The sequence below is a fragment of the Electrona antarctica genome, assembly GCF_951216825.1.
Source record: "Electrona antarctica genome assembly, contig: scaffold_73, whole genome shotgun sequence".
Taxonomy (NCBI): Eukaryota; Metazoa; Chordata; class Actinopteri; order Myctophiformes; family Myctophidae; genus Electrona; species Electrona antarctica.
In genome coordinates this window covers 240,001-256,474 of record NW_027638626.1, presented here as the reverse complement: position 1 = coordinate 256,474, position 16,474 = coordinate 240,001, and the positions used below count along the sequence as shown (strand labels likewise).

The window sequence follows — 16,474 nt, the reverse complement described above, 5'->3', positions numbered from 1 at the left end:
ACTAATTCACTGCTTCATGAGGAGTGTACTAAACTAATTAACTGCTTCATGGGGAGTGTACTAAACTAATTCACTGCTTCATGAGGAGTGTACTAAACGAATTCACTGCTTCATGAGGAGTGTACTAAACTAATTAACTGCTTCATGGGGAGTGTACTAAACTAATTCACTGCTTCATGAGGAGTGTACTAAACTAATTCACTGCTTCATGAGGAGTGTACTAAACGACTTCACTGCTTCATGAGGAGTGTACTAAACTAATTCACTGCTTCATGAGGAGTGTACTAAACTAATTCACTGCTTCATGAGGAGTGTACTAAACGAATTCACTGCTTCATGAGGAGTGTACTAAACTAATTCACTGCTTCATGAGGAGTGTACTAAACTAATTAACTGCTTCATGGGGAGTGTACTAAACTAATTCACTGCTTCATGAGGAGTGTACTAAACTAATTCACTGCTTCATGAGGAGTGTACTAAACGAATTCACTGCTTCATGAGGAGTGTACTAAACTAATTCACTGCTTCATGAGGAGTGTACTAAACTAATTAACTGCTTCATGGGGAGTGTACTAAACTAATTCACTGCTTCATGAGGAGTGTACTAAACTAATTCACTGCTTCATGAGGAGTGTACTAAACTAATTCACTGCTCCATGGGGAGTGTACTAAACTAATTAACTGCTTCATGGGGAGTGTACTAAACTAATTCACTGCTTCATGAGGAGTGTACTAAACTAATTCACTGCTTCATGAGGAGTGTACTAAACGAATTCACTGCTTCATGAGGAGTGTACTAAACTAATTCACTGCTTCATGAGGAGTGTACTAAACTAATTCACTGCTTCATGAGGAGTGTACTAAACTAATTCACTGCTTCATGAGGAGTGTACTAAACTAATTAAATTATTCATGAGGAGTGTACTAAACTAATTCACTGCTTCATGAGGAGTGTACTAAACTAATTCACTGCTTCATGAGGAGTGTACTAAACTAATTCACTGCTTCATGAGGAGTGTACTAAACTAATTCACTGCTTCATGAGGAGTGTACTAAACTGATTCACTGCTTCATGAGGAGTGTACTAAACTGATTCACTGCTTCATGAGGAGTGTACTAAACTGATTCACTGCTTCATGAGGAATGTACTAAACTGATTCACTGCTTCATGAGGAGTGTACTAAACTGATTCACTGCTTCATGAGGAGTGTACTAAACTAATTCACTGCTTCATGAGGAGTGTACTAAACTGATTCACTGCTTCATGAGGAGTGTACTAAACTGATTCACTGCTTCATGAGGAGTGTACTAAACTGATTCACTGCTTCATGAGGAGTGTACTAAACTGATTCACTGCTTCATGAGGAGTGTACTAAACTGATTCACTGCTTCATGAGGAGTGTACTAAACTAATTCACTGCTTCATGAGTGTACTAAACTAATTCACTGCTTCATGAGGAGTGTACTAAACTAATGAAATGCTTCATGAGGAGTGTACTAAACTAATTCACTGCTTCATGAGGAATGTACTAAACTAATTCACTGCTTCATGAGGAATGTACTAAACTAATTCACTGCTTCATGATGAGTGTACTAAACTAATTCACTGCTTCATGAGGAGTGTACTAAACTAATTCACTGCTTCATGAGGAGTGTACTAAACTAATTCACTGCTTCATGAGTGTACTAAACTAATTAAATGCTTCATGAGGAGTGTACTAAACTAATTCACTGCTTCATGAGGAGTGTACTAAACTAATTCACTGCTTCATAAGGAGTGTACTAAACTAATTAACTGCTTCATGAGGAGTGTACTAAACTAATTCACTGCTTCATGAGGAGTGTACTAAACTAATTCACTGCTTCATGAGGAGTGTACTAAACTAATTCACTGCTTCATGAGTGTACTAAACTAATTAAATGCTTCATGAGGAGTGTACTAAACTAATTCACTGCTTCATGAGGAGTGTACTAAACTAATTAACTGCTTCATGAGGAGTGTACTAAATTAATTAACTGCTTCATGAGGAGTGTACTAAACTAATTCACTGCTTCATGAGGAGTGTACTAAACTAATTCACTGCTTCATGAGGAGTGTACTAAACTAATTCACTGCTTCATGAGGAGTGTACTAAACTAATTAACTGCTTCATGAGGAGTGTACTAAACTAATTCACTGCTTCATGGGGAGTGTACTAAACTAATTCACTGCTTCATGGGGAGTGTACTAAACTAATTCACTGCTTCATGAGGAGTGTACTAAACTAATTCACTGCTTCATGAGGAGTGTACTAAACTAATTCACTGCTTCATGAGGAGTGTACTAAACTAATTCACTGCTTCATGAGGAGTGTACTAAACTAATTCACTGCTCCATGGGGAGTGTACTAAACGAATTCACTGCTTCATGAGGAGTGTACTAAACTAATTCACTGCTTCATGAGGAGTGTACTAAACTAATTCACTGCTTCATGAGGAGTGTACTAAACTAATTCACTGCTCCATGGGGAGTGTACTAAACTAATTCACTTCTTCATGAGGAGTATACTAAACTAATTCAATGCTTCATGAGGAGTGTACTAAACTAATTCACTGCTTCATGAGGAGTGTACTAAACTAATTCACTGCTTCGTGAGGAGTGTACTAAACTAATTCACAGCTTCGTGAGGAGTGTACTAAACTAATTATATGCTTCGTGAGGAGTGTACTAAACTAATTCACTGCTTCATGAGGAGTGTACTAAACTAATTCAATGCTTCATGAGGAGTGTACTAAACTAATTCACTGCTTCATGAGGAGTGTACTAAACTAATTCACTGCTTCATGAGGAGTGTACTAAACTAATTCAATGCTTCATGAGGAGTGTACTAAACTAATTCACTGCTTCATGAGGAGTGTACTAAACTAATTCACTGCTTCATGAGGAGTGTACTAAACTAATTATATGGTTCGTGAGGAGTGTACTAAACTAATTCACTGCTTCATGAGGAGTGTACTAAACTAATTCACTGCTTCATGAGGAGTGTACTAAACTAATTCACTGCTTCATGAGGAGTGTACTAAACTAATTCACTGCTTCATGAGGAGTGTACTAAACTAATTCACTGCTTCATGAGGAGTGTACTAAACTAATTCACTGCTTCATGAGGAGTGTACTAAACTAATTATATGGTTCGTGAGGAGTGTACTAAACTAATTCACTGCTTCATGAGGAGTGTACTAAACTAATTCACTGCTTCATGAGGAGTGTACTAAACTAATTCACTGCTTCATGAGTGTACTAAACTAATTCACTGCTTCATGAGGAGTGTACTAAACTAATTCACTGCTTCATGAGGAGTGTACTAAATTAATTATATGCTTCGTGAGGAGTGTACTTGATAGTAAGTACTTGATCACTTGAAAATAAGTGATTGTTTGTGTGAAACATGGTAAAGTAAATGTTGGTGCATTTATTTAGTGCTTTACATTAACATTACATTAATTATAATGTTTACATTAACATTACATTATAATGTTTACATTAGCTCATGATGTGACTTCCTGTGTCTTCTTGGCAGCTCGTCTGTTCTAGCAGGAAGTCAGTATCTGTCCATGGATCCTGTTGTAGAAGGAGTGTTCAGCGCCCCCTACCCGTTTGGCATCGACCCGGTAGGTATTACACCCAACCTTAATAACCCCACCCATTACCCCACCCATAAGGCCTTAACCCCACCCATAAGACCTTAACCACACCCATTACCCCACCCATAACTCTATAACCCCACCCATAAGGCCATAACTCCACCCATAACTCCATAACCCCACCCATTACCCCACCCATAACTCCATAACCCCACCCATAAGGCCATAACTCCACCCATAAGGCATAACCCCACCCACAACCCGGCAATCGCCACATTAGCTTTAGGCAACTCTGCTTCCGGTTCATGTTGGGGTGAATTTGGGGGTTTTCAAAATAAAATACATGTTGCATCCAGCTGTCAGGGAAGCGAGAGTTCAATTGTGGCAGTTATAAGCTGACCTTCCTGTGTGTGTGTGACATCACTTCCTATGTTTCCATATAAGGTGTGGGGCATGGCCATCAACAAGCTGACCTCCCTGTATGTGTGACATCACTTCTTGTATTTCCATATAAGGTGTGGGGCATGGCCAACAACAAGCTGACCTTCCTGAACTCCTACAAGATGAAGATGAGCGTCATCATCGGGGTCATCCACATGACCTTTGGAGTGACCCTGTCCTTCTTCAACTTCAAGTATGTTACATTAATAATAATTATATATTGATTACTGGTTATATTTAGGAACTATTGGCCACTACAGTAACATCTATCTGGTTATGTTTCATTCCTTACTGACTGCCAGTAGGCAGTAAACAATAGTGAATATACCTCTCGCGCTCCGTGTAGGTCGAGTCTTAATATAAACAAAGTCATGTGACGTGTAGGCTGACCGTGCGTCTCGGTAGGCTATATAAGCACGTGACAGCCCACACCCGGCCTCTTTTTTCTTCTCGCTACCTGACGTGAGTATCGTAGGTAAGTGTAGCTCCTAGAATCTGTACATCAGTTCTGTATTGCAGGTCCAAAGAGTTGTTAAGACACTATATGTGTCGTGGTGTTGACATCCTGCCTGTGGCTATCGCCGAGAGCGCAAATTGTTGTCCTCTCAAGGCTGTGGTTGTCAAATTATCACCATTTCTCTTTGTTTGTCTTGAGGATCCCTAGCTACAAACACTCTCATGTATTGTTGTTAAAGGGCTTCCTCCACACACTGGGTGTTGGCCGCATGCTGCCGGTTTCCCACAGCACTCGCCTAATTTACCTAGTTATAATTGTTTGTTTGATAATTAAACTATATTATTTAATTCTTAATTTGATTAAGAATATATAAATAGATTCAGATTACTGGAGGTTCCCACATGGTCTGTGCCTGCACAGTCCTCGCTGGGATTGCCTAGTTAAATATCTGATTGACATTTTTGTTTGATGATTAATCTAATCAATTAATTCATCTAAATAACTTAATTTGTTTTAAAAATTCAGATTACTGGAGGTTCCCACATGGTCTGTGCCTGCACAGTCCTCGCTGGGATTGCCTAGTTAAATATCTGATTGACATTTTTGTTTGATGATTAATCTAATCCATTAATTCATCTAAATAACTTAATTTGTTTAAATTCAGACTACTGGAGGTTCCCACATGGTCTGTGCCTGCACAGTCCTCGCTGGGATTGCCTAGTTAAATATCTGATTGACATTTTTGTTTGATGATTAATCTAATTAATTAGTTAATCTAAATAACTTAATTTGTTTAAAACAAATTCAGATTACTGGAGGTTCCCACATGGTCTGTGCCTGCACAGTCCTCGCTGGGATTGCCTAGTTAAATATCTGATTGACATTTTTGTTTGATGATTAATCTAATTAATTAGTTAATCTAAATAACTTAATTTGTTTAAAACAAATTCAGATTACTGGAGGTTCCCACATGGTCTGTGCCTGCACAGTCCTCGCTGGGATTGCCTAGTTAAATATCTGATTGACATTTTTGTTTGATGATTAATCTAATTAATTAGTTAATCTAAATAACTTAATTTGTTTAAAACAAATTGAGATTACTGGAGGTTCCCGCATGGTCTGTGCCTGCACAGTCCTCGCTGGGATTGCCTAGTTAAATATCTGACATTTTTGTTTGATTGATCTAATTAATTAATTAATCAATCAAAATAACTTAAAAAAAGAAAGAGAAAAAACGTTACTGGAGGTTCCCACGCATTCTGTGGCTGCACAGCTCTCGCGGGGATTGCCCAGTTAAGTGTCAAATTGACATTAAGCTAACAGCAGGCTATCTTAGCCTGACCGGTTAGCTACTCTGTTGCTGGAGGTTACTGACGCGTTCTGTGATCGTACAGTTCTCGCTGGTATTGCCTGGCTATACAACTGGCTTGAGACTACTGAGCTATGGCGCGTACGTCCTGTAGCACTCAGCTCCAAGTCGACGATGGACATGACTTGTGTCCGACATGCTTGGGGTCGGTCATCTCAGGGAAGCCCTGATTGACCCATGTATGAACTGTGGCACTCTACCACTCTCTGTGAGAGAGGCTAGGCTGCGTGAGGTGGAGAACCTCCTGTTCAAAGGAAACCTCCCACCTTCTGGGGTCCCCGCTGGGGTCCCTTCTGGTGGGAGGGTGAAGCTCAAAACGCGGGTCTCGCGCAGAGCGCGGTCACCTGGCCCGGAAGAGTTCAACGGCGGCTGTCACGACTGCTCCATATCGCCATGAAATGGACGATTTGAGGGCTGAAATAGAGCGCCTTAAGGCAATAGTACGGCCACCTCCTCCCCCGCCACAGGCGGTCCAGCAGCCACCGGCTCCTCCGCCACAGGCGGTCCAGGAGCCGGAGGGCGATGATGATCTAGAATTAGATTACGGTTATGATGATGATGACGCCATGTCAACTAGAGCTTCAGACTCTATGTTCCATGACGAGGATGATATCCCCAGGGGGGCCCCTCCCCCGAACAGGTGTGGCTTGCTCAGGCGCCTATGTCTGACAGTTGCAGACAGGCGCTACGGAAGCTGCCGGTGGTGCCGGGCCAGTTGTTTGGCCCGGAGGCAAACGAGGCACTGCAGCGTAGGCAGCAGTCAAGGCAGCCTCAGAGGACTGGGGTCAACGGGCCAGAGGCTCGAGGGCACTGCCCGGTCGACCCTCTAAGCCACGTGGCGCACGGGATCCGCGACGCCTGGGCTACTTGAATCCTCAGCCGCAGACCTGGCAACGTGACCAGGCGGCAGCAGGCGGAGGGCAATATCAGCCCAGAGGTGGGCAGCGGCTTCGCCAGCCCCAGCGTGGGCGAGGACATAGCCGGTGCCCCCCCCCCCCCCCCCCCAAGCCCCCATATAACCCCCCAGGCACAGCCTGAGGGTCTGGGGCAGATTTTCACAGCAGCACCTGAATTACTGGGCAGACCATGCCAGGGATGCATGGGTCGTTACAACAATGTCCCAAGGTTACAGGCTGCAGTTCCGCCGCCGACCCCCACCACCTTCACGGGTCAGGGTGACTTCAGTCACAGACCCCGTGAAGGCCCAGTGTTTGTCTCAAGAGGTGGCCAAGCTCTTGGACAAACGAGCAATAACAACGGTTCACCCACGTTCACAGAACGAAGGGTTCTACTCCACCTACTTTCTGATCCCAAGGAAAGAAGGGTCTCTCAGGCCTATACTAGACCTAAGAGGGTTAAAGGTACTTCAAGGTCCTTCCGTTTCGGATGCTTCGCACAGTCGACGTCCTACAGGCTATCACACAGGGGGAGTGGTTCACCACAATAGACCTCAAAGATGCCTACTTTCATGTGCCTATACATCCAGAGCACAGAAAGTACGTACGCTTTGCCTTTCAAGGCAAAGTCTACCAGTTTGCCGTTCTGCCGTTCGGCCTGTCTCTGGCTCCCCGCATCTTCACAAGGTGTATGAGGGCAGCCTTAACGTCGCTATGCCTGTCGGGAGTGAAGATACTTCCCTACCTAGACGATTGGCTCATTTGCGCCCCCTCGTTCAGGGAGGCGGAACAGGTGACGTCCAGAGTCCTCGCTCACATCGAGGCACTGGGCATGACCGTAAACCTCGAAAAGAGCTCGTTGCTCCCAACGCAACAGACCACCTTCCTCGGCATGTCCCTAGCTTCGGTATCGATGCAGGCACGACCAACTGCACAGAGGGTGGGGAGAATTCAGAACCTCCTGCGGTCTTTCCGCCTGGGGGCGAGGTTGACCGTCCTAACATGGCTCAGACTGCTCGGCATGCTGACTGCAGTCTCAGCAATCACTCCTCTGGGGCTGCTACATCTACGCCCATTACAGAGGTGGTTCAATGGCCTTCACATGGACCCCTATCTACACAGGGGGGTCAAGGTCAGAGTCACTCGCAGGTGCCTTGGTTATCTCCGCCGCTGGCGGGACAATGCATTCCTGCTGAGTGGAGTCCCTCTCGGCTTGGTCCCGGCGAGACGAGAGGTGGTGACAACAGATGCCTCGCCTCAAGGTTGGGGCGCGGTATGGCAGAGGAGGTCAGTCCAGGGGGTATGGCGCTCTCGATGGAGAGGACGCCATATCAATGTGCTAGAACTCCGGACTGTTTCCCTGGCGCTGAAGCACTTCTTGCCCTTTCTCAGGGGGAAGCACGTGCTCATTCGGACAGACAGCACCTCAGTGGTGTTTCATGTCAACCATCAGGGAGGGACCAGGTCTCTGGAGTCCCTGAGGGAAGCCCATCGCCTGTGGACGTGGGCTTATCCTCTACTTTCCTCGATGAGGGCTATGCACCTGCCAGGCAGAGCAAACTCTGTGGCAGATTATCTGTCTCGTCAGAGACTGCCCCCTGGGGAGTGGAGATTGCACCCCCAGGTGGCACAGTTGATATCGGATCGGCACGGGGTAGCCTACGTAGATCCATTCGCCTCAAAAGGCACGACTCATTGTCCTCTGTGGTTCAGCCTGGCAGAGACCAGTGCCCCACTCGGGATGGACGCTCTCGCCAACGCTTGGCCGAGAGCGCTCCTTTATGCATTTCCCCCGATCCACCTGTTGTTGCCTGTGCTTCACAGGGTGAGATCGTCAGATGACAGAGTTCTCTTAATAATAATAATAAATAATAAAACTTTATTTGTATAGCACCTTTCATGACATGAAATGCAGCTCAAAGTGCTTTACACAAAAAAGAAAAGAAAAGCAGGGCATAAACAATACAGTGAGGACATGAATAACATTTTTTTTAAAAGACAGATAAATCAATTAAAAGCAAGGGTGTAAAAGTGGGTCTTGAGCTGAGCTTTAAAAATGTCTACAGAGGCTGCCTGTCGAAGGTACAGTGGGAGTTTGTTCCACGCCGTCGGCCCGTAGAAGCAAAAAGCTGCTTCCCCGTATTTTTTAGTTGCCATTTTTTTAGGCAAAGCGAGCAGGCCAGCAGTGGAAGACCTTAGGGGGCGGTTTGGGACATATTTCGGCAGGCAGTCATGTAGGTAGGAAGGTGCGAGACCATTGAGAGCTTTATAAACAAGTAAAAGAATTTGAAAATCAATCCTAAAAACAACCGGAAGCCAGTGCAATGAGGCCAAGACTGGAGTAATATGTTCTCTCATCTTAGTTCTAGTTAAGACTCTGGCTGCTGCATTTTGGACAAGTTGTAATCTGTCAGTTGATTTCTTAGGCAATCCAGAAAAAAATGCATTGCAGTAATCAAGCCGAGAAAAAACAAAGGCGTGGATTAGCGTTTTTGCATCGTCCAGTGACAAATAGGCTCTGATTCGTGCAATATTTCTAAGATGAAAAAAGGCAATCTTGGTAACATGATTAATGTGTGAATTAAAATTCAGTTCAGAATCAATAGTGATCCCCAAGTTCTTTACTGTACTGTTACTTTCTACAGTCAGGTTGCCAAGTCTGCTTTTTATCGATTCTTTCTGCTCACTAGAACCGATTATGAGAACTTCTGTCTTATCCTCATTTAGCTTGAGAAAGTTCTCACTCATCCAGCATTTAATGCTAGACAGACAGGTCAACAGCGGGTCTAAGGCACAGAGATCATCTGGATCTACAGAAAGATATAGTTGGGTATCATCAGCATAGAAATGAAAATTTACTCCGTGATTGGTAATGAGTTCTCCCAATGGCAGTATGTACAGGGAGAATAACAGAGGACCAAGAATTGAGCCCTGTGGAATACCAGAACTGATGTTGTGTTTGTCTGAGTCAAACTCAGCTAGATTGACAAAATAGCTTCTGTTTGTTAGGTAGGAGGAAAACCAGGACAGGTGGCCCCCAGGTGGCCCTCGAGAATATGGTATTCAACGCTCCTCAGTCTGTTGAACGGGGATCGATGGCAGCTTCCAGTGAGGATAGACCTCCTGTCCCAGCTGGACGGGAAGGTGTGGCATCCATCGCCGAGCCTCCTTCAGCTTTGGGTATGGCCACTGAAAGGGATCAGTCACTCTTGAGTGGGCTAGGCCCCTCAATATGTGAGACCTTGCGAAATGCAAGGGCCCCTTCCACAAGGTTGGTGTACTCTAATTGCTGGGCTGCTTTCTCATTATGGTGCAGCGACAGGGGTCTGGACCCAGTCTCTTGCCCTATACAACACGTACTACATTATTTACAGTGTCTACTGGATGCCGGCCGTGCAGCCTCCACCTTGAAGGTGCACACGGCCGCTATATCCTTCAATCATAGCCATATTGATGGCAGGTCAGTTGGTGCGCATTACTGGGTGACACAGTTTCTGCGCGGTGCCAAGAGGTTACGCCCCCCTAGGGTGAGGCGTACTGCAGCTTGGGACCTGCCTCTGGTCCTGCAGGCATTGAGCAGGGCGCCCTTTGAGCCTATGGCTGGGTCGTCCTTGAGCTCGTTATCGATTAAGACTGCCTTTCTGTTGGCAGTTACGACAGCTAAGCGTGTGAGTGAGCTCCACGCACTTTCTATTAGCCCCGCATGCCTTCGGTGGAAGGCTAGCGGCACGGGGGTCACACTTTGGCCAAATGTGTCATTCTTGCCTAAAGGTTCTGCCCCCCGATTATGTTAACCAGGCCATAGAGTTGGCGGCATTCCATCCTCCCCCGTTTACATCCGAGGCGGAGGAAAGGGCCCACTTACTGTGTCCAGTCCGTGCGTTGCAACTGTACATTCAGGCAACACGGGATATTAGACGCTCAGAGCAACTGTTTGTGTGCTACGGCGGAAAGAATAGAGGAGGCGCGCTGTCTAAACAGCGGCTATCCCACTGGGCAGTGGATGCGATTAAGAAGGCTTATGAAGCATCTGGTAAACCTGCCCCCTCCGAGGTCATCTGCCATTCTACCAGGGGCGTTGCCACGTCCTGGGCGGCGATGAGAGGGGTGTCACTGGCGGACGTCTGTGCGGCGGCGTCTTGGACAGCCCCTTGCATGTTCTCGAGGTTCTATCGCCTTGATGTGGCCTCTGGATCCTCACTGACGTCAGCGATCCTGCCACTGGCTGCTACGGCAGTTTAGTAGGTTGGTTCGATTCCTCGTGACACTTCTGGTATGAGTCATCCACTATTGTTTACTGCCTACTGGCAGTCAGTAAGGAATGAAACATAACGCAAGTTACGAATGTAACTATGGTTATGTGAATTCCTGGATGACTGCCAGTAATAACGGTCACTCGGAATCTTTCAGGGCGAGAAGATTCTTAAGAGGCCGGGTGTGGGCTGTCACGTGCTTATATAGCCTACCGGGACGCACGGTCAGCCTACACGTCACATGACTTTGTTTATATTAAGACTCGACCTACGCGGAGCGCGAGAGGTATATTCACTATTGTTTACTGCCTACTGGCAGTCATCCAGGAATTCACATAACCATAGTTACATTCGTAACTTGCGTTATATTTAGGAACTATTGGTCAGTACAGTAACATCTTCCTGGTTATATTTAGGAACTATTGGCCACTACAGTAACATCTTCCTGGTTATATTTAGGAACTATTGGCCACTACAGTAACATCTTCCTGGTTATATTTAGGAACTATTGGCCAGTACAGTAACATCTTCCTGGTTATATTTAGGAACTATTGGCCAGTACAGTAACATATATCTGGTTATATTTAGGAACTATTGGCCAGTACAGTAACATCTTCCTGGTTATATTTAGGAACTATTGGCCACTACAGTAACATCTATCTGGTTATATTTAGGAACTATTGGCCACTACAGTAACATCTTCCTGGTTATATTTAGGAACTATTGGCCAGTACAGTAACATCTTCCTGGTTATATTTAGGAACTATTGGCCAGTACAGTAACATCTATCTGGTTATATTTAGGAACTATTGGCCAGTACAGTAACATCTTCCTGGTTATATTTAGGAACTATTGGCCACTACAGTAACATCTTCCTGGTTATATTTAGGAACTATTGGCCACTACAGTAACATCTTCCTGGTTATATTTAGGAACTATTGGCCACTACAGTAACATCTTCCTGGTTATATTTAGGAACTATTGGCCACTACAGTAACATCTTCCTGGTTATATTTAGGAACTATTGGCCACTACAGTAACATCTTCCTGGTTATATTTAGGAACTATTGGCCAGTACAGTAATATCTTCCTGGTTATATTTAGGAACTATTGGTCAGTACAGTAACATCTATCTGGTTATATTTAGGAACTATTGGTCAGTACAGTAACATCTTCCTGGTTATATTTAGGAACTATTGGTCAGTACAGTAACATCTTCCTGGTTATATTTAGGAACTATTGGCCACTACAGTAACATATATCTGGTTATATTTAGGAACTATTGGTCAGTACAGTAACATCTTCCTGGTTATATTTAGGAACTATTGGCCACTACAGTAACATCTTCCTGGTTATATTTAGGAACTATTGGCCACTACAGTAACATCTTCCTGGTTATATTTAGGAACTATTGGCCACTACAGTAACATCTTCCTGGTTATATTTAGGAACTATTGGCCAGTACAGTAACATCTTCCTGGTTATATTTAGGAACTATTGGCCACTACAGTAACATCTTCCTGGTTATATTTAGGAACTATTGGCCACTACAGTAACATCTTCCTGGTTATATTTAGGAACTATTGGCCACTACAGTAACATCTTCCTGGTTATATTTAGGAACTATTGGTCAGTACAGTAACATCTTCCTGGTTTTATTTAGGAACTTTGGCCACTACAGTAACATCTATCTGGTTATATTTAGGAACTATTGGCCACTACAGTAACATCTTCCTGGTTATATTTAGGAACTATTGGTCAGTACAGTAACATCTTCCTGGTTTTATTTAGGAACTTTGGCCACTACAGTAACATCTATCTGGTTATATTTAGGAACTATTGGCCACTACAGTAACATCTTCCTGGTTATATTTAGGAACTATTGGCCACTACAGTAACATCTTCCTGGTTATATTTAGGAACTATTGGCCAGTACAGTAACATCTTCCTGGTTATATTTAGGAACTATTGGCCACTACAGTAACATCTTCCTGGTTATATTTAGGAACTATTGGCCACTACAGTAACATCTTCCTGGTTATATTTAGGAACTATTGGCCACTACAGTAACATCTTCCTGGTTATATTTAGGAACTATTGGCCACTACAGTAACATCTTCCTGGTTATATTTAGGAACTATTGGCCACTACAGTAACATCTTCCTGGTTATATTTAGGAACTATTGGCCACTACAGTAACATCTTCCTGGTTATATTTAGGAACTATTGGCCACTACAGTAACATCTTCCTGGTTATATTTAGGAACTATTGGCCACTACAGTAACATCTTCCTGGTTATATTTAGGAACTATTTGTCAGTACAGTAACATCTTCCTGGTTATATTTAGGAACTATTGGCCAGTACAGTAACATCTATCTGGTTATATTTAGGAACTTTGGCCACTACAGTAACATCTTCCTGGTTATATTTAGGAACTATTGGCCACTACAGTAACATCTTCCTGGTTATATTTAGGAACTATTGGCCAGTACAGTAACATCTATCTGGTTATATTCAGGAACTTTGGCCACTACAGTAACATCTTCCTGGTTATATTTAGGAACTATTGGCCACTACAGTAACATCTTCCTGGTTATATTTAGGAACTATTGGCCAGTACAGTAACATCTTCCTGGTTATATTTAGGAACTATTTGCCACTACAGTAACATCTTCCTGGTTATATTTAGGAACTATTGGCCAGTACAGTAACATCTTCCTGGTTATATTTAGGAACTATTGGCCACTACAGTAACATATATCTGGTTATATTTAGGAACTATTGGTCAGTACAGTAACATCTTCCTGGTTATATTTAGGAACTATTGGCCACTACAGTAACATCTTCCTGGTTATATTTAGGAACTATTGGCCACTACAGTAACATCTTCCTGGTTATATTTAGGAACTATTGGCCACTACAGTAACATCTTCCTGGTTATATTTAGGAACTATTGGCCACTACAGTAACATCTTCCTGGTTATATTTAGGAACTATTGGCCACTACAGTAACATCTTCCTGGTTATATTTAGGAACTATTGGCCACTACAGTAACATCTTCCTGGTTATATTTAGGAACTATTGGCCACTACAGTAACATCTTCCTGGTTATATTTAGGAACTATTGGTCAGTACAGTAACATCTTCCTGGTTTTATTTAGGAACTTTGGCCACTACAGTAACATCTATCTGGTTATATTTAGGAACTATTGGCCACTACAGTAACATCTTCCTGGTTATATTTAGGAACTATTGGTCAGTACAGTAACATCTTCCTGGTTTTATTTAGGAACTTTGGCCACTACAGTAACATCTATCTGGTTATATTTAGGAACTATTGGCCACTACAGTAACATCTTCCTGGTTATATTTAGGAACTATTGGCCAGTACAGTAACATCTTCCTGGTTATATTTAGGAACTATTGGCCAGTACAGTAACATCTTCCTGGTTATATTTAGGAACTATTGGCCACTACAGTAACATCTTCCTGGTTATATTTAGGAACTATTGGCCACTACAGTAACATCTTCCTGGTTATATTTAGGAACTATTGGCCACTACAGTAACATCTTCCTGGTTATATTTAGGAACTATTGGCCACTACAGTAACATCTTCCTGGTTATATTTAGGAACTATTGGCCACTACAGTAACATCTTCCTGGTTATATTTAGGAACTATTGGCCACTACAGTAACATCTTCCTGGTTATATTTAGGAACTATTGGCCACTACAGTAACATCTTCCTGGTTATATTTAGGAACTATTGGCCACTACAGTAACATCTTCCTGGTTATATTTAGGAACTATTTGTCAGTACAGTAACATCTTCCTGGTTATATTTAGGAACTATTGGCCAGTACAGTAACATCTATCTGGTTATATTTAGGAACTTTGGCCACTACAGTAACATCTTCCTGGTTATATTTAGGAACTATTGGCCACTACAGTAACATCTTCCTGGTTATATTTAGGAACTATTGGCCAGTACAGTAACATCTATCTGGTTATATTCAGGAACTTTGGCCACTACAGTAACATCTTCCTGGTTATATTTAGGAACTATTGGCCACTACAGTAACATCTTCCTGGTTATATTTAGGAACTATTGGCCACTACAGTAACATCTTCCTGGTTATATTTAGGAACTATTGGCCACTACAGTAACATCTTCCTGGTTATATTTAGGAACTATTGGCCACTACAGTAACATCTTCCTGGTTATATTTAGGAACTATTGGCCACTACAGTAACATCTTCCTGGTTATATTTAGGAACTATTTGTCAGTACAGTAACATCTTCCTGGTTATATTTAGGAACTATTGGCCACTACAGTAACATCTTCCTGGTTATATTTAGGAACTATTTGTCAGTACAGTAACATCTTCCTGGTTATATTTAGGAACTATTGGCCAGTACAGTAACATCTATCTGGTTATATTTAGGAACTTTGGCCACTACAGTAACATCTTCCTGGTTATATTTAGGAACTATTGGCCACTACAGTAACATCTTCCTGGTTATATTTAGGAACTATTGGCCAGTACAGTAACATCTATCTGGTTATATTCAGGAACTTTGGCCACTACAGTAACATCTTCCTGGTTATATTTAGGAACTATTGGCCACTACAGTAACATCTTCCTGGTTATATTTAGGAACTATTGGCCACTACAGTAACATCTTCCTGGTTATATTTAGGAACTATTGGCCACTACAGTAACATCTTCCTGGTTATATTTAGGAACTATTGGCCAGTACAGTAACATCTTCCTGGTTATATTTAGGAACTATTGGCCAGTACAGTAACATCTATCTGGTTATATTCAGGAACTTTGGCCACTACAGTAACATCTTCCTGGTTATATTTAGGAACTATTGGCCACTACAGTAACATCTTCCTGGTTATATTTAGGAACTATTGGCCACTACAGTAACATCTTCCTGGTTTTATTTAGGAACTATTGGCCACTACAGTAACATCTTCCTGGTTATATTTAGGAACTATTGGCCAGTACAGTAACATCTTCCTGGTTATATTTAGGAACTATTGGCCACTACAGTAACATCTTCCTGGTTATATTTAGGAACTATTGGCCACTACAGTAACATCTTCCTGGTTATATTTAGGAACTATTGGCCAGTACAGTAACATCTTCCTGGTTATATTTAGGAACTATTGGCCACTACAGTAACATCTTCCTGGTTTTATTTAGGAACTATTGGCCACTACAGTAACATCTTCCTGGTTATATTTAGGAACTATTGGCCACTACAGTAACATCTTCCTGGTTATATTTAGGAACTATTGGCCACTACAGTAACATCTTCCTGGTTATATTTAGGAACTATTGGCCACTACAGTAACATCTTCCTGGTTATATTTAGGAACTATTGGCCACTACAGTAACATCTTCCTGGTTATATTT

At 42.7% G+C, this 16,474-nt stretch overlaps 1 protein-coding gene across 1 annotated transcript in view; it reads left to right on the top strand.

The window, feature by feature from the left end:
• The window catches only part of LOC306917879 (V-type proton ATPase 116 kDa subunit a 3-like), an 85,738-nt gene that overhangs the window by 45,608 nt on the left and 23,656 nt on the right, over positions 1 to 16,474 (top strand). Inside the window, exons 14-15 of the mRNA XM_079530770.1 lie at positions 3,561 to 3,651; positions 4,140 to 4,258. Of these exons, the coding sequence (XP_079386896.1) occupies positions 3,561 to 3,651; positions 4,140 to 4,258 (210 nt within the window). The remainder of the gene's footprint in view (positions 1 to 3,560; positions 3,652 to 4,139; positions 4,259 to 16,474) is intronic.